The following is a 27886-nucleotide window of genomic DNA, read 5'->3' as shown; positions in this document are numbered from 1 at the left end:
GTTACGGTCTACTGAATTTCAGACAATTCCAAAATGGCGAAATAACTGTTTTTCCTCTACTAATTTCAATATGATCGCATTCAAAGGTGCATCATTTACGTGTGTTGTGTTGCCATGCAAGCATAGCCTCCAACAGCCGAGAAGAAAAATTTGAGTTGTAAACCAGACTACAATAACAGCAAAAAGTTATGCGTCAAAGGCTTAACTCAAATAAAGAATTAATTTTTAACAAATCACGGGAAAATAATAATTAAAGAAGTGGATAGTAACAAATCCACTCAGATTATCTAAATTGTAATAACTATATTACATACAAGATACAAAGGCACAAACAATTAAAACACATTTCTATAGTAACTAGAATTTTTCTAAACTATTTCAGATAGAACATTATTATTAATATTTTCAATAGTAAAATTATTATTTTTTTCAGCGATATATGTATATCTATTATAGGTATGTGATTCTACGTACGTGCAGTGCACGTCATATATTCGCCATGTATATATAGATATACATGTATATACGTGAATAATATACTCGTTATATTTTCAACTTATATAATTTGATATAAATAACTTAGTTTCATATTCACAACCATCTAATAAAAATCTTACACGAGGTGCAGGTTTTATAAAGACAATACAGCTGCCTCGCATTAACGTCTCCCTCTCTCTTAGTAAATACTCTCCTCTAATAGTTCGAATAGAATTCGTGGACCATTAAAATCCACGCGTTTCGTCAGAAGCATGACAGTTACTACGTATGGTAGTGTTTTAACAATCGTTATTACCATTATTATATTCTTTTTACATATAACGTACTTTATCAGTTGCCGAGGAAAGCACCCCTAACACAATAATTCTCTTTGTCCGAAATGTTTTACTGTTTATTTCTGTCGTTTTCCTCCCATCGACTTGTTCCATCTATACTGATGTGTCGTTTCAAAAATTTTAGCAGCCAGCTCCACGTCAATATTTGTATTAAGAGTATCATCGTTATAGGTGCTGATTCGTTTGATCCCAAATTGATATTAGGCCTTTTCAGTCTATTCGCAATTGGCATGAATTTGATAATGGTACATATCAATAAATTTCCAAAAAGATGAAGATCAATAAGCTTCGATATTTAGATTGGAATGTAGTTTACACGTTACTCTGTAATCTGTCATTCGAAATCTCTACGCGTCATACAGTGCGCTGGAAGACCATTAACTTCATTCCTCGTGTGACAATATGTTATTGGTATGTTATTCGTGAACATTTCAATAATCGACAAAATGCAAGATTCAATTATCGGACCACCTGTTTTCATGAATGAATGTTTGTGCTCTGTTCTATGCATACCTATATATTATCTTTCATCTATACAAATAAGTCTGTATGTATCAAGTTTCTTCACAGTACTCGAAGATTCCATACTCGAAACTTTTAATATATAACTATTCAAATTGTAAATTCACTTTCTTGTAAATCAAAAACGATTCAAAGAAGTACAATACCTATATTGTATAACAGGCAAGACACGTGCCGCAGATAATTAATTACAGCACCAATTGAAAAATATTTCCTTTATTCTAATGAAATAGAAATGAGAAGAGATAAAAAAAAAATGTTAAGACAAACAGATGAAGCAAAGAAGAGAAGGGAAATTGTATTAATATTAACAAAAATGTATACGTAATGTTTACCTTAATTTGGAATGAAAAACAATCCTTAGATATTATATACAAGAGTCCTAATCTACAATCGACTCAAAGTAAAAAAAAAAAATATTTCTCAACTTTGATTTACTTGCACGACGTATCTGACGTATCTCATTGTTAGTGAAGTTTGACATGATTCAAAGACCATGCGAAATTATAGGAAATCATTTTGCATTAGATGTGTATTTCTGTCAAAAAACAGATTTACACATGCATATACACATACACACACACACACACACATGCGCGCGCCAACGCACACACGTAATGCCAGATAATTTTTTCGAAAATTCAATGTTACAGAAAGAACGTGAACACATTCTAAGAAATGAATAAGTAAAATTTTGGTTAATCGCGAATAACACGTATTCCGTCAGGGATAGACGTACGACTGTAACCGTGATATTATCCGGCATACTTATACATATATTCACGGTATTGTTTCAACATCATATCTGAAATTATCGTCATCTTTCGAGCAGCCATTGGTTTAATAAAAAGATAAAATAAAATAAAAGAACATAATACGATAAATAAGAAATCAAATGCACTCCTCTCCTACAGGTGCTTCCATCATTTCTAGATATGTGTTGGTATTATACAACAGTCTCCATAGCAGATCATAATTCAATGGTGATCATCGGATCGGAAAAAACGCCGTTATTAACTTATAATAACGAAAAATTCGTTCCCTTCACTTGGACAAATATTTTGTCGAATTCAACGACATGGTTGAAGAATGAAACCTTCTCGATGGTGCCGGACTCACGGGCGCCGATGGCGATGGGCCTCCGGTTGGTGTCGTTGGTTGGGAGCCTCGGCGGCTTCTCCTCATTGAGGAATACGGACTTATTCCACGATTGACGTACTCGTGGGCGTAAAGCAACACCCCGATGTCGCGGTTCCCGGCTTCGAGAGCGATTTTCAAAGCCGAGCTTCCGTCCACGTCGACGATCGACGAGTCGCAGTCCGGATGGCCGAGCAGGAGTCGCACGATCTCCGTGTGTCCGTGTTCCGCTGCGCACATCAACGCCGTGCTGCCGTCTTCGTCCTGGATGTTGACCGCGGCACCGGCGTCCAGCAACAGCTTGGCCATGTCTTTGCGCCCATGAGACACCGCGAGCATAAGGGCAGTTTGTCCGTGCTAAAGAAACAAGGGTATTGGGATGAGAATCATTTCAGAAATTCCACGAAGCATCGGGTTGTACTGTTTACGGTTCGCTTCTGCCACCATGTTGCTAAAATTTGATAATTTCAGTTCGTCTTTAAAGTAATTTTGATAAATATTAACACGTTTTTAACTTTCAAAGTAAGACGTGGTTTTCAGTATTCGCGTCCTGCTCTTATTTTCGCCATTTGAAGCGCTCCAGAAATTTGACAAAAATTCGGGCAAGTTCTACGAGGCTTCTAGTTGAAGATCCAGTAGTCCCAGTTTTATTTTTTTGTAAAGGGGAGAATGCCGCGTACCTTCTTGTTCACAAAATATACACATAACGAAAAATCACGCAGTCACGAAAGACCCCACGTTTCGCTTTAAAGGTTAATCTATAATTTGCACAATGTAGTATTTCTGCTGTAATTAACTAATTGTAAGTATCAGAATAGAACGTCTTGCAAATTCCGTCAAAATTGTACGAAAAGGTTTCGAAGTTATCCCGTGAAAAGTATTAAAAAACGTACTCTCCAGTAAAATCAGATTAGTCAAACAATTATGGACCATTTTTTAACTTTCAATGCTTGAAGCAAAGATAAAACTAGTATCTTTCTAGTACTGAAGTAACGAATATAAATTTTTAAGTATTCGCGGATGCGTGTATACATTTTTAAATCCGGCGCCATTTCGCTATGACTAAAAGTTGACAATTGGTTGACTGACAGGTACACCATGCAAGTCGCACGCACACGTTAGTGCCGTTTGCACCTCATTCTGGAAATTGGCGAGCTGATCCGAACCAAGCAGATTGTTTATTTGATTATTTAACGACAAATTGATCACAGAAACAAATTAATTTTAAGGACAGAATATGATTCAAACGTGAAGACAAACTTTTATAATAAAATTTCATCATGAAACTCACGTCTTTTTGTCTTATCTATTATTACATTCACAATTTTTGTAAGCAAAATATCAAGTATATGCGACAATCACATTTGCAAAATATTCGCACGGTTTTTGCGAATGCGGATATTTGTTACATCACTACTTCGTGGTAACGTCTTATACCAGTAACCTTCTCGTTTTTCAATAGCACCTATTCAAAGCCAATTTAAAAATAAAGCGCGAAGAAAGAGTGGACCCCCCCCCCGGAATACGTTCGAAAATTTTTACCTGTTTTGCGCGAACGTTGACGTCTGCCAATTGGAACAGTCTATTAGCGACAGACGAGTGTGTTGAGTTCCGAACTTCTGCGAGGGCAGCTAACATGACGGCGGTATAACCGGCGACGTTAGCCCTGTTAATGTCGCAAACTTTGGAATCAAGTAGAATTGATACGACGTCGAAATTTCCGTGAGAAACCGCGTAGTGCATGGCGGTGTTGCCACTAGCGTCGTTCATGTTGACAATGTACTCTAACAAAGAGCTGGAGGTTTCCTCGAAGCAGTCGAGGTAGTCCTCAACGTCGAGAGGGTTCGCGGTTGCCGTGCTCGAAACCTTGAACCATTCCTGCTGTATTATTGTCGTCGCGTTTTTTATCTGATGACTGATATTCCGACTGGGTGATTTTTTCAGATTGTCATTCAGCACTTTCATGGCTGCACCCATCTCTCGAGACGGTTTAACTTTCTGTCTGGGTTTTTCTTGGATCGGTTGGAACAACGCCGAGTCCGACAGACCGTGCTTCTCTTCAACTTCGGACTTTTCCCCTGCCGGCGATGATTCCTCAGATGATATTTTCTCATCGTGTACCTCTTCCGTCTCCGAATTCTGGAGTCTGAAGGTCAAAACATACAAGTAAGAACAGATCACAACGTATCGCCACCTGTCCAAAACAATTAACGCTTCTAAAAGACGCTTCATGAACAAATTTATAGACGTCTCGGACTGTTTTTGTGTCGCGCGATGGGTAACTCCTATATACGAGTGAAATGGTCTCATTCCAGAGGCACGCAATATACTTTCCGCGAACAAAGAAAACAATGAGAGTATAAAAGAAAAGCAGAGTACATGTTTCACCATAAATTCCTTTCCCATAAACGGGAAGCAACAATTCACGCGGTTTCGAGACAGAACATCCTAGCTGAATGATTCAGGAGAAAACGAAGCCGTAACGATAATGGAAAGAACAGTGCATTTACCCAATTTCACTCTCACAAGGCGTTCCCAATATGTCGTTCGAATGTACAACGGCTAGATAATTATTCGGAAATTCGGTTGAACACTGCCGAAGCATCGATGTCCTTCGCTCGATAAACTCTGCCTTTTCACTTATCCACCATAGCAAGCGGCACCCCGGAGCAGACTAGTGACGAACAACAGTCTAACTGCCTTGAGAGCCCCACAAGGGTGAGAAAATTAGCTTGTGAGTCGTGCAGAGACCAATAACAACAACGCACTGCTACTAGCCGGGCAAAAAGTATTGATCGAAAATAACAGTCAGGGATTTTGGCCAGCTTTTTTTGCACGGTTAGTACGAGCGGTTCTCTGCACTGTGCATGACGGCTATGGAAACCTCACCACAGGCTGTAATTACGTTTCCATGGTGACGCTCCAGGTGGAACACAACTGCCAGAGACGGTTATAATAGCTGGCAACACTTGTGCGGAAGTCCCTCGGCAATCTGGATGTCGGGTGGCCGTCTGCGCAATTGTTGGCGCGAAGAAGCGGTAAATCTGAATTGAGATACCTGGCGTGCAAGCCGAGCGATTCACGCGGACTCGGATAATGATTGCAGCTTCAATATCGTTGTATTAAAATTTCGTAAGCAAGATTTCAAACTTACCGGTTGTTCGATTCGTATTGTTCCTTATTGTCAGCGTCGTACTTGATGACAGTTGAGCACGGTATCTTGGTGTAGGTATCCTGCCGCTTGAACTGCCTTCTGTGGTCGGTCGGGGAACTCAGAGAAATATAGGATGGCCTGGGTATGCGCGATACTTGATTATTGTTCTGTTGATTGATATTGTCGGTGTTGTTTACGATCTGTTTCGCCAATGTCTTGATAGTGTCCTTGCAATTGTCACAGTAATTCGCCGAACACGAAATGCTGATGTGTGGCGATCTTACAGAATCGCCGACCGCGACGTCGATGAATTTCTTCTTCAGGGTAGAAGTTCCGAACTCCCGTTTCTTCGGGGTCAATCCTGTGGTGTCCGTGGATCTTGCGGCAGTCTTGATCAAACCGTCGACCGTGAGCCCAATCGACTTGGTAGATTTTCTTGTCAGCTTGCTGTCGCCGTAGTTGAAGGAATGACTCCTGGTCCCCAGAGCGTTTAGTGATATCGTTTGCGCAGAGACCGGGTCCGGTCCTGAAGCGGTATTCCTTGTTCCAGGACCAGGTTTGGCTTCGATACCGACGTCGGAAGATCTCGGTTTCACCGTTACACCGACATTGGAGGTCAACTTTAGAGGTTTCGAAACTTGCACAGCCTGATCCTTCTTCTCAACAATCTTCAGGAGTGGTTTTACTTCCGGAACACACTGCGTTTCCACAGAAATCGTTTGTACTCTCTTGGGGGTGTACATGACTTTATGTATCCGCAAACTCTCGTCAAGTTCCATAGTGAACTCTTCACTCGTCTTTACATCTTTCATCGTTAAAGTTGTCTCAGTCCCGCAGCTCCGTGTGTTTAGATTCAGCATTTCCTCTTTTGATTTTGGTGATATTTCGTCGTAGTAAAAACCACCACGTTGAAGAACCTTCTTCCGCTGATTGGTACGAGAGATCACTGAATTTTCCTCTTGCACGTCTGACTTATTTCTGATTAGGTCGTAGTCAGGATTTATCGTTTCAATTAGCAGATCGCTTCGTTGAAGAACTTTACGTAGCGTTAATTCTGGAAAAATGTTTTCCAACTTTAAACCACTCCGAGATAATTTCTGTTCAGGCCTTCCCATAACGCTTGGTAGAATGCTTTCGATCTGCAGCCTGCTACGCTCCAGTTTCATATGAGAAATGTTCCTCTTAGGTGTTGATAGCAGAGAGTCATCGATGCTCGCGGTGGTCTGATCGATGTTTTCCAATCGTTGTTGAATCGGCGTACTTGTCACCATCCCGGCATCCCTGGTCCTTATCTGAAAGTTTCATGGTCCATAAGAACAATTTACAAAAATTGGTCCAGGATTTAAATCGAGCCTAGAGAAGTAGCGTGATTATTCACCTGCTGGTGAGACACTCCAACGTCTCTGGTCATAACTCCGCACATGGTTCCCATGTCTCTGGTGGGAATTTTTGGGTCCGGAGCAGAAGGCGTCCGATCCTCGGAAAACGATTGACTTCTGTACCTGTGCAGCGTGCTTCTGTTCTCAGTTTCCCACCGATTGAACTCGTTGATCCTCTGCTGGAGATGCCTTTTCTCTTCTTTTAAAACGGACACTTTAACCTACAAGATTGTTACGATAATAAAGACCATTGTCTTCCATGTACGACGGGTAGAAAGTACTCGGGAATTTAGCTACAGTTATTAGATGGAAAGGTAACTAGTACGGAACTAAGTACAGCCAGCTACTGAACATGGAAATGATGCGTGCACCGAGTCATAAGCGTGTATTTTTGTTCACACATTGCCGCGAAGGATACTCACTTGCAGCATGGGGATCGCCTTGACTTGCTCCTCCAAATCCTTCATCCTTTCAAGCGCGGTCGCCATCTGTTCCCTGACATTCTGATGGAAGAAAGATTATTTCAAGATGAGCGGATATGCACTGCGTGTATAATGATAGTTGACCTTGGAATACACTGCAGCTTGAAATTAATGAACAAGAGAACGCGTGACGTGCTACTTATTGGTATCTGATGTCATCACGTATATTTCTATCGACGAAAAATCTCGGATTGAATACAAGTTTCTGCGGAACGAATATCCCAAGGCCAAATATTTGCTCTTCAGCTATTTTGGCGAACAATTGGAGGAGGAGAAATAAGGTTACGTCGTTTTATTTACCTGCAACGCCCCCGTACTAGGGTTAGAATTCCCGCTTGTAATGCTGGCATTGTCCAAGTCCGGTGAGCCCTCCGTTTGTGCGGAAGGTCGCGATACGCAGGCATCTGAAAAAATGTGCGTTTCAAACCGTGGGTTCTGGCTCTAGGATATCGGCTGTTAAGCTTGCATGGAGATAATTTTGCGGTGAGATTTTTGATACCAGATGAGAAATAGAAAATCCTTGACAGTGAATATAACCAAAGGCATGTTGGAGGTATAGTATCTACGTTAGTCCCGATTTAGTCACTGTGTGTAAACACAGTTCGTAAAGACCAACTCTTCGGATGAGGTCAAATTTACTGAAATATTAGCATAGTGTGCCGAAGACCAGTGTTTAAGGAACAACGATAACAAGTATAACACTCATGTGTGTTTGCATAGAGATAAGATGAACTCCAACTTTGACCTTGTAATAAGATGGCATAACAGAATTTGCATAAAGCTCGAAAGAGCAACACGCACGACATGAGACAGAAAGGAAAGCTTGATTCTCAATTACGATAGACACGAGATATTGTCGTAGGAATATTTTCTTGGTGAATGGTAGTTCAGAAAACTTCTCGAAATTGAGATATCAATTTGCTGTAGCTTCTGTACTGTTCGTTATCAGGGTCGAAGATGTGTTGTTTCATTTTATCTCTCTACCGCTCTACGCATAAGTGCATAACTATACACCGAAAGAATTAAAAAATATTTGTGTTCAAGCTTTGTTATGGTACATTGCGGAGGTGCAAAAAGCAAGCAAAAACTGGACTGTTTCGACTCACTGTTCTTCCGTTTTTTGATCTTCAACTTACAGAACGGTAGACGCTTACGAATGAAACTTTTGACACCCATTTTTTTCTATATTTAACTATAGATAACACATAATATGCACAATCGTGACGTCGGTTTAACGAAGTAGCCACATTTTAATTTATCACAAAACTTGCTTGGCAACGAAAAATTAGGGAGACAGTGACAATTGGACAACGTCACGAAACTATTATTAAATCATCAGATTGAGAATTATTCATGTTTTCTCGATTTTTCCATAAGATCCAATAGTAAAGAGATTATTCATTGTTAGTAGATATCGAGTTATTAGTTAACATGGTTGGCAGTCTTTCGTTCAGGATTGCATGTTTCTTCTTGTCATCATTTATCTATTTCAATAATGATGAAAATTTTATTCAAACTTTATTCCTTGTTTACCATAACAGATCGATATATTTACACATTAATATTACCGAGTTAATTAATTAGCAGTAGTTAAGTAGAATATTTTTACTACATATATATTTAATGAACACCCCCAGGCGTCACATTTTGATTTCGTTTATTTTTTTTCCACACCGATTCCGGACCTTCAATTATTATCACTTAATCATAGCGGAAAGGGTGGAGAATGGAGGGCTACAGTGGCGAGAAAATCAGGCCAAGGGTTGACGGAGGGAAATAATTAATCTCAATCGCACTCGAAGAAGTACTCCATCATTTCCGCATTACATTTACGACACGGCTACGCGAGTTCAACTGTTGCTTCTAACAGTCCGACACTGCGAGATGGACTGAGAAATTGCCCAGAAGTCAAAGGAGTGGGGATTCCCCTGGTTCACGATCAGCCCGAACGTTATAACTATAACCAACGAAGCGCCGTCTTTTCCAGAGTCACCTTCTAGTTGATATTGTCATTAATACATTTAATTACTGATGTCGTTATCATCGTTGTCATTATTATTACCGTTATTATCAATTTAATTATTATTATCACTGTATGCAATCTCATCGGAAGGTATAATGCGTATTCCTAATTTCGATTCGAGAGCGCCAGAGAAACGAGAGGATGATTGGCATAATTCTATACAGAATTGGAACGGTGAAAGGATCGATCGGGATGAAAAAACTTTTTTTCAACACAATCATATTTATTTAATCATGACTCTTCTTTTCGATCTCTTTGGGACGACAATTTTTCTTGTAGGGACTTGGATGAAATTCTGCGAAGTGTTTTTTGTGTGGACAAACCAATTAATTAATTGGATTCGTATCTTTTGTATAAAAATTTCACCTCGTACAGAATAATTTTTACTTACTAATTTCGACTTTTATCTTCGACCCGTGATGTTTATTTATACGATTTTACTCATTCGCAAAGCATTGGATATACAAGGAATCATCTTCGCAGTTCTTCGCGGTGTCGTCATAACTTCGGCAAACGTGTATTAAAATATCAAAAGTCAAGTGGCAGGTCTTGCAATATTAATCCTGCCGAAATACGAACCCGAAACTTTTTCTTAATACACGTTAATCTAATCTTCAAATAGAAAATTTCGCGCATTGATCGCCTAGTCGGCGTTACGTGACATGCCTACAGGATGTAATCGCATACCAAACTCGTAACGCTTTTACCCAGAAAACCACTGGTTATACGCTCAAATTGCATGTATAAAGGAGAATCGACTATCAAGAAATCATCGCAGAAAATGGCAAAGCAGAGAAAGAGAAATCCAGCGACGCATTATTCAGTTCAACCCGATAATGCGCCAATAAACAGTGTTCAGCAATATCCAGCAGACAAGCCCGATTAAATACCACTCAAGTATATCTATGTATGTATACATAGGTCATAGGTGCTCGTGAAATGGCAGTTGGCGAACAGGTGCGCATTAACCGCGCGGATGCGTAACTGCAGTCTGCGGCACATGTCGTCCAACTTGATGGAAATTGAGCGCATTGATCCAAATACCTTGGAATAAACTCTTTTACGATGATCATGATGATGATGATGATGATGATGATCCAGTTCGGACGATCATGTTACGTAGGCAAAAAAAGCCAGACATGAGAATGATGGCGATGTGTTAGTTTCTCTTCGGATGATTAAATGGTAAAATGAGTCAACCGCAGATGATAGAGTGGCAAATCAACACGAGGCTGAAGTTAGTAACGTTAACGTAACGATACATGAGGAGAAAAAATTATTATTGTACGATTTTAGGATGACTTTCGAGGAATTGACTTTCCAGAATGAGTGCATCGTTGCGGTAACTTCATCCTGATTAAAAGGCTAAGTCTTGACTCGATCGGTAGTCATAATGACATATTTCTCTTTCTACGTCGAAGAACCGCATAATGTTACGATTTTTAAAGGGTATACGGAAAGGCCTGCAGCCTGCAGCAGAGCCGTTTGCAAGGTGCTTCGAACGGGGGATCGGTGTGCTTTGGTGCGTGGCCAAAAAAACACCTGTTTCCGTCCGTTGTGTTCGTTCAGTGACCAAGCCGTTTTTCTTACAACCTAGGCTACAATGTGTAATAGCTGCTTTTCGGTTGAGAATGCGAGGCAAGGGAAGAGGGCGCATCGGAGCGCGGAAGACGGCGAATTGTACGTGTGTTAGCTACATCCGTGCATCCAGTACACCGTTGCGTTGCACGGGTGAAGTAATATTCCGTACCTAACCCTAACAACGGAATATAAAGCGAAACGTATGGTAATGGCGCGAGGTTCGATTCTCCCGCGCTTAACGATCCCTGCGCGATGAACTTTGCGCATCTTGATATGACGTCTGCAGCCGCCTGTCGTTGTGATACGAAAACTCCGTTCTACACTAATTTTGAAAAAATTATCGCTAGGAGTTACAGGGGTGGGGTTGAAATTCTGAATTTGAAAAGTTCCGAAAGCGCCCAATTCGAAATCTTGCATTTCGGAACTTTCGATCAATTGAAACTTTATCGTTTCTTCAAGGTTTGATTTCTTCACTTCAAGTTTCGCCACCAAATAATTCGGAATTAGGCGCTTTCGGAACATCAACCGCGTCCCAATTTATACAAACTTTACGGAAAACGGATAACAAAAACCCGTCTTGTGTAATAAACGATAATTCGTCGTACCAGGCTTATCTCGGAATCCTGTATAATACATGCGGGAAAAAAAGAAAGCTCCTATAACAGACATATTATTATGGGTACATATAACGTCGGTATTCACTACTCGAGTTTAATTCAGCATGCGGAATGCCGGAGACGAGCGGCCACGTTGCGGGCTGAATAATAGCGAACGTTATTGCCGTGTGTATGTACATCAACGACCGACTGATCCTTTCCCACAATTCAGGAGAGAACGAAAGTTCAGTTTTATTGTGTTCCGTGTGTCTATGTATTATGTATTATGTATATACGTTGTTACGCGCGTAATTCTGCACGGGGATGCGCGTGATATTTTGCAAGAGAATGCCCAGGTTATAGATAACTTATACCGTTTAAATACCGCGATCTTGTGTATACTCTATAAGCTGGTATTACAAAACTTCTAAATATAGCAAACCGATGAATATAAAGATCCAAAGGCGAACACGAATGCAAATTAGAATCCGTGGTTGGCCGAACCCGTTGCCTCTTAAATACCGTTGTTTCTGCGTTGACAACTGTCAGGTACATTAATTGTCAATGGTATAAATTCATCGGTTTGATTAGTTTCAGATTCGATCGATACCATGAAAAGTTGCTGAATGAAGCTGCGTCGTCGTTTTTGTTATTGCAGTTCCGTTTGTCCGTCACGTTATTCGATGATCAATCAGTGTCGGATAAACAAGCTTCAAAACAAATTTATTCATCGCACGTATTGCATTATACTTACTGATCGTGAAACACTTTTTAACCAGTTTATCTAACACCATTTCTTGGAATGGTAATCTCCGAAATACAATGGAATTATTTGTTAATATAATTCCATGTACCGTTGCAGACGCGTCGATATTTAATAGATTTTACAAATGTACTTTTTCAAAAGACGCCTGTCACACACGATAAAGTAGCATAAGCAAAATTCATCGGCAATACACACGATAATCCGGGCACATAAAACCCTCACGACTTATCACAATACGACGCCCAGTTATACTACTATCAAAAGATATCTTGATAAGGCTTTGTTTTATCCTGTTACTTTATCTACATATTCGATCCAACCGTGTACTTGAAATATTATCAATACCGCCAGAAAATTGGCGGAGTTTCTTTTTTCGCTGTTTGAATTATAGTAACTTGAAATACGTCTCAATGAAAGTTCATTTTTTGTTATTACGACAGGCATTTTTGCGCCAGTTTGCAAAAAGAGAAAGTTTTATTTGGAAAGTCCGACGACCGAATCGATCAAATGTTTTTTTGCAATGTCGCGTAGTCAAGTTTTAAAATTAATTGAGAAGTTTAAGAAATTTTTCTAATTATCATTATAAACTCAACTCCTCTTTTTTGTATTCAGTTGTTTTCGTGTATTTCTATTCGATATCAACGATCTCGAGTTTTTACGCCAAAATGCAAGATTCGAAATTTCTTGTTCATTTTATGTGCTCGATTATCAACCCTCCCAAAACACCCACTCAAAACTTCTCATGGTCAACAAGGTATAGGTTCAAAAACATAAATACCCCAATTCATTGAATAGGCGGATACCTGTGTTTACCCGAATAATGATTTTATGACTATACCTGGATCTTATTCTATTCGAGAACCGTTATTTGCAACGCATCTTGAAGCTTACCTGCGTCGCCGTAATGCAAAGAGATACATTCGTTAATATTGAATATAAAAGAGAAAAAAATCAATTTACCTATATAATAAAAAAAAAAAAAAAAACGGTCAATATAATGACTGAAACTTGGATTTTAATACCTAATAAGGAAAAAATCAGGCGGCGTTCCTCTTCACTGATACAATAGTACAGCTGTAATGAAAATAACAAGCAGAATAACGGCCAAACGATTTTTTCAACAGTTTTGAATTTCGAACGCTCTCTCGTTGCACAGTGGCTGAGGTACCTGTTCAGACTTGCTTTTATCTTGTCTAATTGTAAACAACGTGCAACGTCAGGCTTAATTCAACCGGCAGCCACGGTCATCAGCTGATGCAGCTTAGCAAACCGTTTCGATAAGCTCTCGAGATCCAACGAAGTATGAGATATGTCTCAGGTTTGTAATGAAAGAAATGTGTGAAAGGTGTCGAGAAAAATGATAGCTGCGGAGCATTGACTTGAAGGAAAATAGACGAGCACGTGTCGGATTTTTGCTCGGATCAAGAAGACGCGAAACTCTCGAGAGGCGGGCAAAATTAGGTGCTATTTTTGAATATAATTATTGAACAGATTATGAAGCTAGTAATTTTAGACACTGGATGAGGGGAAGAACAATTATATCGATACAACGCCATGAGACGTAGTTATAACGGTCCCTTCGTAACGAACGATTCGTCAGTGTTTACTGGACTGTGCATAACTGCTTTGTTGGATAGCTGCACGAAAGGAATCGAAGCATAGAAATATGAAATTATTATACCGAAAAGTTGTAATAAACTTTAATAATGCATTCTACTTTCTATTTATATTGTTTTAATTATGAATTGCAATCGTTATCGTTATTCTGTATCTTGGACTACATTGCCGAAAGTTGTACCGAACGGGTGGAAACGGTGAAAGGAAGCTGCGGTGTTCACGAACTAGTTATTCAGTAGCGCAGGGAAGAAATATTTTCGAAATATGCATTGAAATCAATTCGCATCACCGCAATTACTTCCCCATCTTCTTTTTTATATCACCGAAATCATGACACTACTTTCGTTCAACACCAGGAAATCACGGCTAAAGTTTAAAATTTGACGATTTCGCACCAGCTAGTTGAAAAATATTTCACCGAGTGTCAAGCGATGTTACATTTTAGCAAACAATTGATTCTTGGTTAAATCGCATGAACGCAATCAATGATTTCTAGTCACAGAAACTTCGAGTTTTAAGTCTTATTTTATAATGTATTAATGTATTATGATCTATGCCTTACTTGTTTTTCGTTTCTGCCTTATATAGAATAGCTGATATTCGTAATAGAATTCCACTACGTACTTCCAGTTCATGGTGAAAAATAAATCGGAACTACAACAATCCTCGTCGAAGACAGGGACGAGAATGAACTTCAACTTTTCGTCAAAAGTACCTGGACATTGGCTAACGGTAGTAAATATGTAGAGAGGACGTGGGAAATTGTTTCCAGGGACCAGGGATTACTGCCTGACATGATGATTCCAGTGAACGGGGCAATTAAGTTCTCTACCTGATCAGGGTTCGGAATCATCGTCAACGCAACTGTCCCTCTCGAAGCGACTCAAAGAATAGATGTACCCGTTAGGAAATTCGGGGGTTAATTTCGGCCAACTTGCAACAATTTCACGATTCTATGTACTATCGGTTCAATAAACTTCAGCCTTGAATTCAATTCCAATTAGGAATAACCGATCTATTAATTCTGAATTGTCATCTAGAATGACCTATGAAGATGCGATGTACCAGCTTCATTCATGGATCACCAGTTACAGTTATCGTGACGATAGTGTGTAAGAATAGGCTGTCATTTAGCGCACATGTTACCACAACAATGGGTACCGATTTGGCGACTGACATGCCTTGCTGCTTGTTACAGGATACAACGAAATTTTGAAAACAAAAGGCACGTGTGAGAATGAATGTGAGAACGCTACTACGAGTCTCTGGACTGTAAATTATGCGTGACGAAGATTTGAAGTCTCAAGTCTAAACGCTTTTTGAAGAGGAATAAATTTATGTATTCTGTAATTATCTTGGACTGTCTTAAATACTAGAGAACGTTTTACCGAGATGAACACAAGTGCAAAAGAGTGCCTACAATAAGAGGAAAGTACGTTTTTCTTGCATTGCATTATGTCCCGTAAGTTTTGTTATTTTGTTCTTGTTTTAGAAAATACGAAAAACTGATAAACATTTACAAGATAGCATAGCCGTTGTTCAAAACGGTTGCTTATATGTAATAAAACGTAGGAATAATTTATTTCATCTTGTTCTTGATAGAACGTATTGTCTGATTCTTCGCCAAATATTAATTATTTTCAGTTTTAACAAACAAACATTTCGAGGCAAGTGACGATAGAAACCCGATTATTTGAGCCGTGAACCGTCCCTGATGTATGAAAACTTGTTTACCGCCGCCTGTGGCCCGCTGCTCACATTACACGAAAGTTATAGCAGTTGCCAGTAACAACGGCGTAGATAGTGGGAGTTACCAATTTGCACGAGCGATTTCTTTCGCCCTAATTTTTTATACAACATACTTCTGATTCTTTCCTAAGTGTAAATTATTTTCAGTTTAAACAGTCAACATTTCCAAGCAAGCTTTGTTGAATCCAAATAATGTGAACCGCGAACATCCGCCCATAATATCTGAAAGCTCCTCTACCGCCGCCTGTGGCTGGCAACCTTCATTACACGCAAGTTACAGCAGTTGCTAGTAATAACGGCGTAGATATTGGGACTCACCACATTCTTTTACCTTATTCCTGATATAACATATTGTCTGATTCTTCCTTAAGTATAAATTATTTGTAGTTCAAACAGTCGACATTTACAAGCAAGCAACGTTGAATCCCGATGATATAAACCGTGAACATCCGTTCCTAATATCTGGATCCGCATTACACGCAAGTTATAGCAGTTGCCAGTCATAACGGCGTAGATATTGGGACTCACCAATTTGTTCGGTATAATTATGACGATCCGAAGGTCTGGAGGATCTCGAAGAGCGTCTCAAGGTGTCTTCAAAGTCGCCTACGACATCGCTGATGTCTAGAATCGGTGAATGCTGAACGTTACACGGCCTGGCGTGACTGGATCGCGGCAAAGTGGTGATACCATTGGTCGATGAACTTTCCTGCACGATTTTGGGCAGCTGGGATTCAATGCCGGCCAGGGCAGGACTGACCTGAAATTACGAAGAGCTTGTGTTATTGATCGGATTCGTAATCCGTGATGAAACGATGTCAGGAGGGTCAGTAGACATAACCTTACCAAGCCAAGAAGAACTTCCATCGATTGACATTGTCGTCGACGTTCCCTTTTCCTTCGCCTCTCGCTTACTCGATCCGATCCAGAACTTCCAGCAGCGACAGCTTCGCAGTATCTCACAAAATCCAAGTCTATGTGATATCCATAAGGACAGCAAAGACATTTTGTACCTATCGATCCGGATATGTAACTTTGACTCCCAACTGTGGAAATTGACAGAAATATTGTGATTTAATAGGCGTAGCTAATGAAATAGGTGGAACAAAAGACGATTAGATTTACGGCTATCAATCGGTTATCGTTATGATAAACTAATGGAAGAAAAAATCGTATTTATGAAACTAACATTCACTGGAACTGAGCATCTAATCTTTATTACTTTTATTCTAATATTACTAGTGAGTACTATTGCAGAACGTAACAAATGCAAACTTTTCGACGATAAATTAAACACTGCAATAAGACAATCATTCTCTCTCTTCTCTCATCATTCTTTTTTCCGAAGTATAATCGGTCAGTTACCCTGCTCCGTGATATGTTATCTAGGAAAGTAGAACACCTCGTACATCATATTCCAATTGATGTCTGATATAGGTACATACATTAACAAATCTTGTGATGCTTGTGTGAATTGTGGCACAATTACTCTTTGGTTACGTAACGATATCCGACGTATGTATATTTGCAAGTAGGAGTCTCAAAGCAGGATGGTCAATGACCTCTTGGATTACACTGAAACGGAATCTGTTGTAACTATTGGCTGGAATCCAAAAGCCTCCGTTAATAATAATCTAAGAAAGTTCGTTAGCCTCGCACCTGAGTTCCGTTTACGCGTTATGTTTAAATGACACTGGAGCTTTGGGCCGTCCGAGTTAGCCGCTTTTCAGGGACGCATCAGGGTCAGGGACCCAGGGGCCCAAAGTTTTTGATTACGGTTCATTGATGGCTCGTTTAATGCTCGTTGCAGTGATTAAAGAAAAGAAAAATGCACAGAATTCAATTTACTTTTTAATCGAGTTGCGAAATAGCTATATAGCTAACATATAATAACTCTTGGATTTGCATAATCCGATTCATTATTTCAATCCGTCGATACCAGTGAAACTGTATTTTTTATATCCGCTTGTCATAATACCGCGTTTGACATCATTTTTTGCTTTGTATCTTTTTTTTCTTACCGTTTCCGTTGAGAAGCGGTGCCTGAATCTCGACCGTTAGCGACATCCTTTCCGCCGTCTTTGATCTTGATATTTTTCTGTTGGTTTATATTATTTTCCACAATTTTTTCCAAATTATTATTACTCCTTTCAATTTTTCGTCACTTCGGTCAATGGAAGGAAAGCATCTTCGGGATCGACCTGAAAATTGAAAATTAAAAAGATAATTATTAAAACGTATGACTCAGTGTTCATTGCCGATTCATTGCCGATTATAGTTTCTTATAGAACGCTTTTCACATAAGTTACGTTTAAAATGGTTAACCGAAGTTAGACCATAAACACGTGGCGAGCTGTCATCACGACCACGTGGTAGGAAACCACGTGTGACTAGCAAGTGAAATGATCCTACGTTAATATCGTTTAACTTAGGTACTACTACTACTACTACTACTGTTACTAGTATATTTAAGCGTCTAGACAAGTCCCAGAGCGAGCCAAAGCGACGCCGTCGAATCGTGACTAAGTATAACGGACGTTGGAAAGGAACCGTCTGATATTTACAGAAATAATTGCAAACAGGAATACCGGAAGGTAGAAATAAATGGTTAAAATATCCTGATAGTCTCAGATTTTTTTTTAGTTTCCTAATAAAGAACCAAGAATGGAATCAACTAAACAAGGTTCAAAGAAAAATCGGTAATCTATTTCCATTCTTCTTGTTTTCGTTGCCTCTCTTGTTTTCAGTGGAAAAATAATGGAATCTAAGAAGAAACACCAGCCTATTACTTGTTGAATATAATGCAATGGGACAATTCCCATAGTATCAGTTTTTAACAGCCGTCACCCAATTAGCCCTAAGGGGTAAAAATTCCTCTGGCCTCAAGGTATAAAATTAACACCTAATTGCTGCGCCGAACGAGATACTGCGTTAATGGCCGGCGTATGCGCGCATACGTGAGCACGTAACGCGTATAACCTGGTCACGTGGTTCAAACGACGAATCTATTCTGCGTCATCCGGACGCCGCTGTAACGTACATGCAGCGGACTTCTGAGCATTTCTGACTCCTCAACGTTGCAAGTACCTTATACCTAGATCTACATGCACACAATACCGGTGCAAGTGTCTCTCTGTATTTCTCTTTCTCTCTCTTTTCTTTAGTTTCGTTAGTTTTATTTTAATCTTATCCTATGCGTATTTCCAACATTTCCATGGGCATAATAAACATTATCTATCTATCTATCTGTCTGTCTATCTATTTATCTATCTATACTTCTCTTTCTCCGTTTCCTCTCCCCCCCCCCCCCCCCTAGCCGTGCACACAATCTCATCACAATCTAATTTTGTCATCCGGATTTCTGGTCTGACGAACGTATGCGCACGATGCATGTGTATGCGACTTATGTCTACCTATGTATATCCATGCAGCTGAAGAGGACCGAGGAAAAACAGGAAAGAAAAACAAATAGAAAAGGAAAAAATCACACTACCTACTCTATTATTGACGGTGCGGTATCTATTTGCGCTCTCACGCATGTTAGTGATTTGCCAAAAATGTCATTTTGGACTCGAGGGACCCATTCGCTTCGAAATCAAACGAATCGTTTCCATTCGTTTACCTTGTTTTCGAGTGATTTCTGTTCGTTTTTACTTTATCATGTGATTTTTCAAGGTCAACTGTGACTTTGCAATGTTCACTTTCAATGTCACGTATGATTTTCGAAAATTTTCACCCTTTTCATGTAATTTCTGGTGATTTTCAATGATTTCTTGTATTTTTTTGATTACATAGCTTTCTCAGGTGACTTCTCGTGACTTCCTGTGATTCCATACAATCAATGATCCACTGAAAATCACCGGAACGCTGGGAAATCATTATAAATCAGCGTTAACACTGACAAATTATTAAAAATCACGGACGAATTTGGCAATAATTAAAAATCGCACAATGCGGTTGTCATTTTTGTAACTCGCGGAAATTTTTTCTCGTTTTTAGGGTAATTATTAAGTGTTTTTGGTCATTCCTCGGTCAAGTATACAATGAGAATCAGTTGAAATAATTAATGCCAAAAAAATCGAAATCATTAATCACGTCTACTCTTCATTTCGGTCCGAAGATGATCAACCAACCGTACCTACAGCAGTACAAGCGCTTATACCGAAGAATGGTGTATATGTACGTTACAGGAATGAGAAACCGGTTGAAGCCTTGAAGAGGTCTGAACATCGGAGGGTCCGCGACGTATAAAATGTAAGGACGTGTAAGTATAAAAACCGCTCGCGTAAAAGGAATCGCATGCGAGGTGCTCACGATCGGTCAGCTTGAATGGAAAGTAAATAAGTAGGTATACATATTAGCCAGCCATACGAACCTTGTATCTGCGTGGCTCAGCTGCAGCCTGCGGCAAAATTTTTAACGCGCTATTACTCAGTAATCATGGCCTAGTTTTCTCGGGTCCATGGAACCCTTTAAACCGTTGAAAAGGTAACTTCTAGGGTGCAATAAACGCTCTGAAACGGTGACAACACGACAAAACCGCGGAGTGAAACCGCCGGACGAACGGTTCGAAAACAGTCACTGATTGAGTTTAGAGACACCAAGAGAAAGAGAGAACTAGGTTCTGACTGAGACCAGAAATCAATAGATAATGTACTGACTCACGCAGCCTGATAAAAACATTTTTTCCGACGCCTCCTTCTTTCCCCTTTTTTCAACCGATAAGAATCGACGATCGTGGACAGTCAATGTACGCTCTAAATTTTACTAATAATAATATTCCCAGCGTTTCCTCGCGTATTCAGATGTTGAGGCGTTAGAAACTCTTCTTGCGCATACTTCCTCATCGCTGATTGGGTTTCAATGGTCAAAACGATTTCTTCTTACACAGTTCCAGCTTGTAAGAGAATGAAGAAATTACAACTGCGAGATCCGGTTTTTCGTTGATTCACGCTTCTGTCTAGTAGTGCAGTCTCTGTACAGCTGAAAGGCTACCAAACCGGAAAATCGACGCCACGCGGATAAGCTGCTGAATGAAGTGACTATTCACGCGTCATTAAGCTGCATTCGCTGGTCATTTCGATCTTGTACTGCTTGTATTGCGACTACATCCATTGAGGTTCGTCCTGACCTCCATCCGAATTGGACAACTCTCGAATCCGACGCAAATGGCATCACGGAAATAATTCAACAGTACCAACTCGATTCGATGGTCATCGATTCCACGGTGCAGATATTATTTGAAAGTTTTCCACTCCAGGAAAGTAGGAATAGTTGACCTTAACTTAATAGTTGTAGTACTGCTACGCTTACCGACCGAGCAAACTCACCCCTTTTCTTCCTATGTTAAGTAAATCGGTCGGTAAGGGTAGGAGTGCTACATAACCTCAAGTATAAACGGTTAATTGTTTCATCTTTCAGGTTATATTTGCCGATCGGTGCATCTTGATTTGGTGTAAACATCACATCGAATTAATTAGGGTATTGTATATTCGCGCGAAAGTCACTCGCGGACTGGATAAAAACTTTATTAGATATAAATGTATAAACGAACAAACTGAGTAACCCTGGTACATACGAGTTATTTCGCAACAGGTGAAAAATTTCACCCGGAGAACTTGACGTATATACATATATAAGATATAGTTATGTGCGCATACAGCATGGGTATACCTTATACATGGAGTAAATTAGTCAAGTTCTGCCAGGGTGGAATGTTTTTACTTCAAATAAACTTAATGGGTTAAGATTTTAATGAGCCGCTGTGTGTATAAATAAAGAGCTGCAGTGCTGAGGTCTCTGTTCGTATTTGAAAAGAGAGGGTTGACGAGAGAAGGAGAAAAAAAAATGTAAAAAGACAAGGTGGGGAAAAAGAGGAGAAAGAAAAGAAACAGGCAAAATAAGAGGAAAGCGTGAAAGACGAAGTCAAAGTACTGCAGGACGGTGTGCATTGAAACTTAGTAAAACACGAGACAACGAAACGGTCTGGATATTGTCCTGAGTAAACTGAAGAACTCCACGGCGTTGAAACTGGCAGGAAAATCCGAGCTAACCAACCCGATATATCCTCCTCAGCAATTTCTTTGCTTCCTCATATTATCTTGCCCGGCGTGACTCGAGAACTCGCCGGCTGGCTGCTTGTCCGCATTAACTTTTTGTCAATGGGTTGAGTACCAAAAATAAATGGGAACCGGATATGCCACAGTATGCGGATGAAAAAGAAAATCTCACGTATTTTTATCATTTTCACAAATCCGCCCCCAAGGGGAAGATCCGAGTCACGTGAGGCGACGCCACGTTCTTTGCTTAAGTACGAGAATAAAAACATACTCTTAAGAATCGGAAGTGTTTCCTGGAAAGTAAGACCAGGCTAAATATAGAATATTATACCTCTGGGGTTTTGGTCGTTGTCTAGTTTTTTTTTTCTTTTTTTTTGGCGGGGTGGGGAAAAGGACGCCAGTTGGATGCACGCGAGGGCAAATTTTATTATCCTGTGCTCTAGGTGCTGCTAGAAAAGATAATACCGTTGTGCCTGGTCGATTTCGACGTTGACGTATATATCTCTGAATATCCAGGTCCAAGTATCCGAAACGCGAAAAAGGCTTAACAGGGGCGACGTTGAAGGTACGATTTTGAAAAGTTCCGAAAGCGCTTAATTCTGAGTTATTTGTCGGCGAAATTTGAAGTAAAGAAAACAAACTTTTACGAAACAACAAAGTTTCGAATGGTCGGAACCCCGACGGCTCGAAGTTTTGAAACATTAGATTCCCAATATTCAAGTTACGACAGAGCAAATACTGAAAAGTAAATTTTCGATAGAGTAACATTCCGAAAATTAAAATGTACTCATACAGCGTGGTTTACTGAACGAGTCGGTATAAAAAATCAAGAAGCGAAAATCGGAATGACCTGGATTCCGAAGATAAAAATATCGCACAACCAAAACGAAGAAAGATCAAAGTGGTGAAATTTCACCAAGCCAAAAGTTTATCTTTGATCATTCAGAATTTCGAAATTTTTAATTTTCTTATCTTCTCATTTTCGCACTTTCATAACTTTGAATTGTCGGAGTCATGCCCTTTCGGCATTTTGTTCTCTTGGAACTTTCCCGTTTCGGAACTTTGCACTTTCGGACCATCCCAATCTTTGATGTTTTGTCAAAGTTAAATTTATTTACTTTGAGTTTCGCCACGATAAAATTCGGAATTTACCGCTTTCGGCACTTTTCAAATCCGGAATTTCAACCCAGCCCCGCTTAACAGCTCCATCTTAGACGCAATTCTGAACAAAAACACTTCAACGCATTTTCATTTGATGCCATTTCTTTATTTCTTCGTCAAATGAAAATGTCTCGGAGTGTTTTTGTTCGGAATCGTGCATATAATGGGACTGTTAAGTCGTATTTCGCGTTTGAGATACTTGGACTTTGATATTTGGAGATATGTACGTCAACCTCGAAATCGACCCTCTTAAGGATTGTCTCATAATACATGAAATTTTTTCAACACGAAACGATTGGTAATTGTGTAATTCAAGAAACTCCCTTTGCTCTGAGCTTCCCGAATATTTCCCAATTCTGCTCGGAAGTTGAAAAATGGCACGTGTCAATATCCAGTTTGTGAAAACCATGTATCGTGTATTTAATACGCGAACAGATATTACATAAATGCAGACGAGGTGCGGTTTGACAAAAACTTTAATTGTTCATATTGTATATACACAGAATGACATAAACGTTATTCTAATCGTAAACGTTATTTGGTATTATGAAACAGTACCGCCATGTGTTTCAAAGGTGATTGTATACTATTTCCTGTATTTATTTGCCTCGTAAGCACGCACGCACGCACCAGATGCCGTCATAGTTTTGCAAGACGATTATAATATCCGACCTGTCACTTCACACGCACCGTCATCGATCCTATATGGTGGGGAAAATAATGGCGCAAAATTAAAATGATAATGTAAACGAAAAACCGATGCGCAAACGCGTCCCACGATAAAGACTAAACCAAAGTCATAGATAAACCGTTAATTATTAGCAACGGAATGTAGAAACGTTACGGTTATCTTTCACTGGATGATAGAACGCCTCTCCAACTCTCCGGAGAATCGCATAACCCATTTATAGAAGAGAGTATGAAATATAATCAACGCATTTGCACACCGAAGCAGTCTGCCTGTGTGTTTGTCTCCCACCTTCTCGTGCAATGTAGCTCAACCAAAGGCGTTCGAACGAATGACTAGGCGTGTACAAACACCCACATAAACCATACGTGCATTAAGCCTAAGCTGAACTGTGAAATTTCACGTATGTGCATACCGGGTGTCGAGTAGCGATTGCCACTAAGTTGAAAATAATCGATGCATCGATTAATCGAGTCGAAAGAAATAATCGAACATGACTCGATCGAACCGGCAAGAATTATTCGATTCATCGATTATTTCATATTTTTGTTAAACCAAAATTTCGGAAATTTCAGTCCGTAGTCTTGATTTCAATTTCAGGTAAAAATATTCATGAAAATCTCGCTTATTACATGAAATAGGTACGTAGTACACAAGACAGTGATAATAATTGATTCTTTAATCACATAAATTAATATTGTATTGCATCGTTCATGGGAGTAAAAAACAAAAACCGACTGTTAGAAAGAATAATCGAGTCGGTCGATTAATCGAGGGAAAAAATCGATTATTTTTCGCCTTCGCAGTGTCGAGAGATTTAACCCGGAAAACGAGAAAAACGAGTTAATCGACATTGATCTTGACTCTCTCTCTCTCTCTCTCTCTCCACAGGAATCGATGAGAAAGGAGGACCGGTAATTGGTGGTGCATAAATCGGTGATAATTGCAACGCTAATTAACCGATGCTGTAGAGGAAGTTGTACTTTCACGATGTAATTCTGAGGTGGTAATGACTCGCAATGAGAGAAGAGTCTTTCTGAGCATGAGAACTGTTCGATATGGTTGACCGGAGAAAGAAGAAGACAAATGTTTGAAAAGGGAAAACCTGTATAGATGTAATGTACTTATTCTGCATGAGAAGAGTTCCTATTTTACCATCTCCGATGTCGGTTACACAGGTGATTACGTGACTGAAAATTTAACCTCAAAAAAATGTTACCTTTCAGCGCGGTGACCAAACCCGTTCTTTCTCTCTACCTAACCTCAGGGCGTCCCCCGTATTATACCTACTGTCAACCCACGTGAAACAATTTCTCCTACAACCTCCATTAACCGTCGAAACTAATTATAGATCTAAGAGTGGAACAACCCACAAGTAAATCCAAACACAAATTTTAAGTCTCGAAGAGTATACGCAAGAAGCCCTACGATTTCATCGTGAATTTTCATTAATTTCTATCCACTCGTCCAGTCTGACTGTCAATATTTTTCCGGACAGCTCTGGACAGCATGAGGCTGAAGTTGGTAACATTATTGTGACGATTAATCTTTCGGAAAAACCGTTATTTCACAATTCCAGTGGTGTCTAAAATTCAGTAAATGATAATGAGGCAAAACGTATTTATATTTTGGAAACTTGACTACTTCAAAGTCAGTAGAAGAATAGTAATTTTCCGTTACGTTAACGTTACTAACTTCAGTCTCCTCTGGACAGCGGCTATCTTCACGGATATGAAATCGGAGTCTTCTGAGATCTCAATCAATTATTAACTGCCCGGTTGCGGCTTTTCTGCGGTTCAACTACCGTATCGTGGTAGCAACTCACTCTGGATACGCGAACACGTATCGGCAATCAATTCACCAATATCAGCTCCGCCCTTGATCAATGTGAAGCGTGGCTTACGATATTCAGGAGAGTCAAACGTTTGCATTAATAATTATCCGATGAAACTGATTCATCAACTTCCAGCGTGTGCTATGCACGTGTTTTGGCATTGCTCAATGAACGTTGCGCCGCTCTTTTTTCAGCGGTCTATAACTACTGTCTCAAAAAACGTGACGGGAGTACCGAATTTCAATCAGCCTCGGAATGAGCAAAGACCAGACCGCTTTGGGTGGAACACGTAATCGAACTGAAAATTTGTCGCCCGAACACCGTGCATCGATGTTAAATCCTCACAGATGAGAAGACCGTGTCTATTGGGTTTGCTTAACCGAAGATCGCCCTGCAGGTGCCAGAGACATTCAAGTTTTGCAATCCGAGTTGAGCAATCAGAGTTTACGTGTTCACCGCTGTTTGGAGTGCAAATCGAAAGCGACGTTGAGTTCAAATAGAAGACAAATCTTGACCAGGTTTCCATCCACCGGCTTAGACACGGACAACTTCACACCTACTGATAACGCTTATCCGAAGAACAAACAGTCTTGCAGAAGGACTGAAAGTAGGGTATTGCTCATATGAAGGGTGGTCCACCATGAATTAGATTTTTCAACAATCAACGATCGGCGACGTTTCGATTATACGCGTATCTTGGCGGCTCGAATAACCGGATCCAGAAATGTTTCGTAAAAGGAGCAACTCACTCAATTGGTGCAGTAATTCTCAACTCTACAGGCTGAACTTTGCTCATCCCGGAGTGTGCAGCGAGCTCATCCGGATGAAAGGATCGTTTACATCGTAATCTCACGAACAATGTCACACAGCACTGCACGTTAAACCATAGCTGATGATAATTCGGTAGGTGCGACTTGCCCGCCAAGTTGTTGAGCCACCGACTGATGTTAATCGGGCAGCTAATACTTGGCTCAAGTTACACGCTCCACACCTCGATTTTAACCGTAGGCATTCGAGGCGCGAGTGTTTGGCCACAAAATCGGCCGTACTATATATTTTTGGTCTAATGCGTTCGTACAGGAATAATGTATAAGGACGAATACGTGATGCTGTTTCGTATGCGCTCAATGTGTAGGAGTATTCAACCGTTACCTTGATCTTTAACCGCGTTTAGGGTACAGCTCATTATAGACATGCGGTCAAGCATTCTCATTGGCGGAGACGGTAATCACTATCAGCTGGAGTTGCTGCTAATTTTAACGATACACATGCGGATGTGGTCATGTCGCATGTCACAATGTACGTATGGAGGAAATTGCTGAATTGAAATTTATATCATCCTGTCGCGCGTGCATGTTGATCGAAACTTTTAGCGCCGAGAATTTGAAACTACGAACCTGACACATCGACCTTGCGGTTCAAGATCAGCATTGCCAATAGGCTTATCTCAACTTTGCTATGAATCTTATCTACTTTAACTCATATTCTATCATCTATGACGCAGAGTCCTAAATTCGGAACGTGTAATGTAAATCAGCTGCGCTGAGTAATGTTGTCGCGTTTATATCACCGCTGTACGGACTTTTTAAAACTCTTATTTTTTCACACATCTTTTTTAATTGTAAATAACACAGTTGTTATTTGTTTTTCTATCACATTACGCGTTACATATTTACGCACCGATCACGTTCTACCGCGGTATGCATAATGGAGAGAAAAACGAAGCATCGAGATTGGAATTTGCGAGCAAATCGAACACGCGATTTCCAAAATGAATGGCAAACAATATGTACACGAAAAACCGTTAATTCTTAGCAGCGTCGATGAATAAATTAGCGTGTAGCAAATAAAACCAAGGTTATCCACTGGCCGATCATTATTAGTACGAGCCACATCGTTCTATCGTTCAATCCATACGACGGCTGGTTGGCGAATAGTTGAAAATTACTTCACAGATAATTATAAATCAAGTAATGCCTGTAACGGTATGAGCTAGGGTACAACATCTGTGATACTCACTTGTGTTTTTCCTCAGCGTCCGGCGTCATCGTTGAAGGTTCCGAACAGGTATCTAGAGACGGCACATAATCCATTAGCGAATAGACGCAAGGCTACGCTGGAATCACGAAACTCGAAAAACACGTCTAGGAATAGATAATGCGGTCTTTTCGGTTATTCGCGACGGCTTGCAGGGCACCTTGGGCAACTGCGCCGACTTAGGCAACTCGTCATCTCGAACTAAGGACGGCGTGTACCGTACTCGATCTGAGATTCCGGGCACGGTGGTTGACGACTTCTTTCTGGG

General features: G+C 40.1%; 1 protein-coding gene across 6 annotated transcripts; it reads right to left on the bottom strand.

The window, feature by feature from the left end:
• Positions 1–812: 812 nt before the first annotated feature.
• LOC124304591 (KN motif and ankyrin repeat domain-containing protein 2) lies at positions 813–27886 on the bottom strand. Of its 6 annotated transcripts, none has more exons than XM_046763008.1 (10): positions 27601–27886; positions 17861–18040; positions 16686–16885; positions 16368–16599; positions 7808–7911; positions 7448–7528; positions 7025–7246; positions 5647–6938; positions 4035–4638; positions 813–2849 (listed from the first exon to the last, which is right to left on the bottom strand). In XM_046763008.1, exons 2-10 carry the CDS (start codon positions 17904–17906, stop codon positions 2400–2402), a joined length of 3231 nt encoding a protein of 1076 aa, XP_046618964.1. In that variant the 5' UTR covers positions 17907–18040; positions 27601–27886; the 3' UTR covers positions 813–2399. The 6 variants fall into 6 exon arrangements, with proteins under 6 accessions (XP_046618964.1, XP_046618965.1, XP_046618966.1 ...); XM_046763009.1 differs by lacking the exon at positions 27601–27886 and adding an exon at positions 26331–26487; XM_046763010.1 differs by lacking the exons at positions 17861–18040; positions 27601–27886 and adding exons at positions 17285–17414; positions 17499–17667.

This window comes from Neodiprion virginianus, chromosome 5 (genome assembly GCF_021901495.1).
Source record: "Neodiprion virginianus isolate iyNeoVirg1 chromosome 5, iyNeoVirg1.1, whole genome shotgun sequence".
NCBI classification, from domain to species: Eukaryota; Metazoa; Arthropoda; class Insecta; order Hymenoptera; family Diprionidae; genus Neodiprion; species Neodiprion virginianus.
The sequence above is the reverse complement of the archived record's forward strand: the minus strand, read 5'-3'. Positions and strand labels throughout refer to the sequence as shown.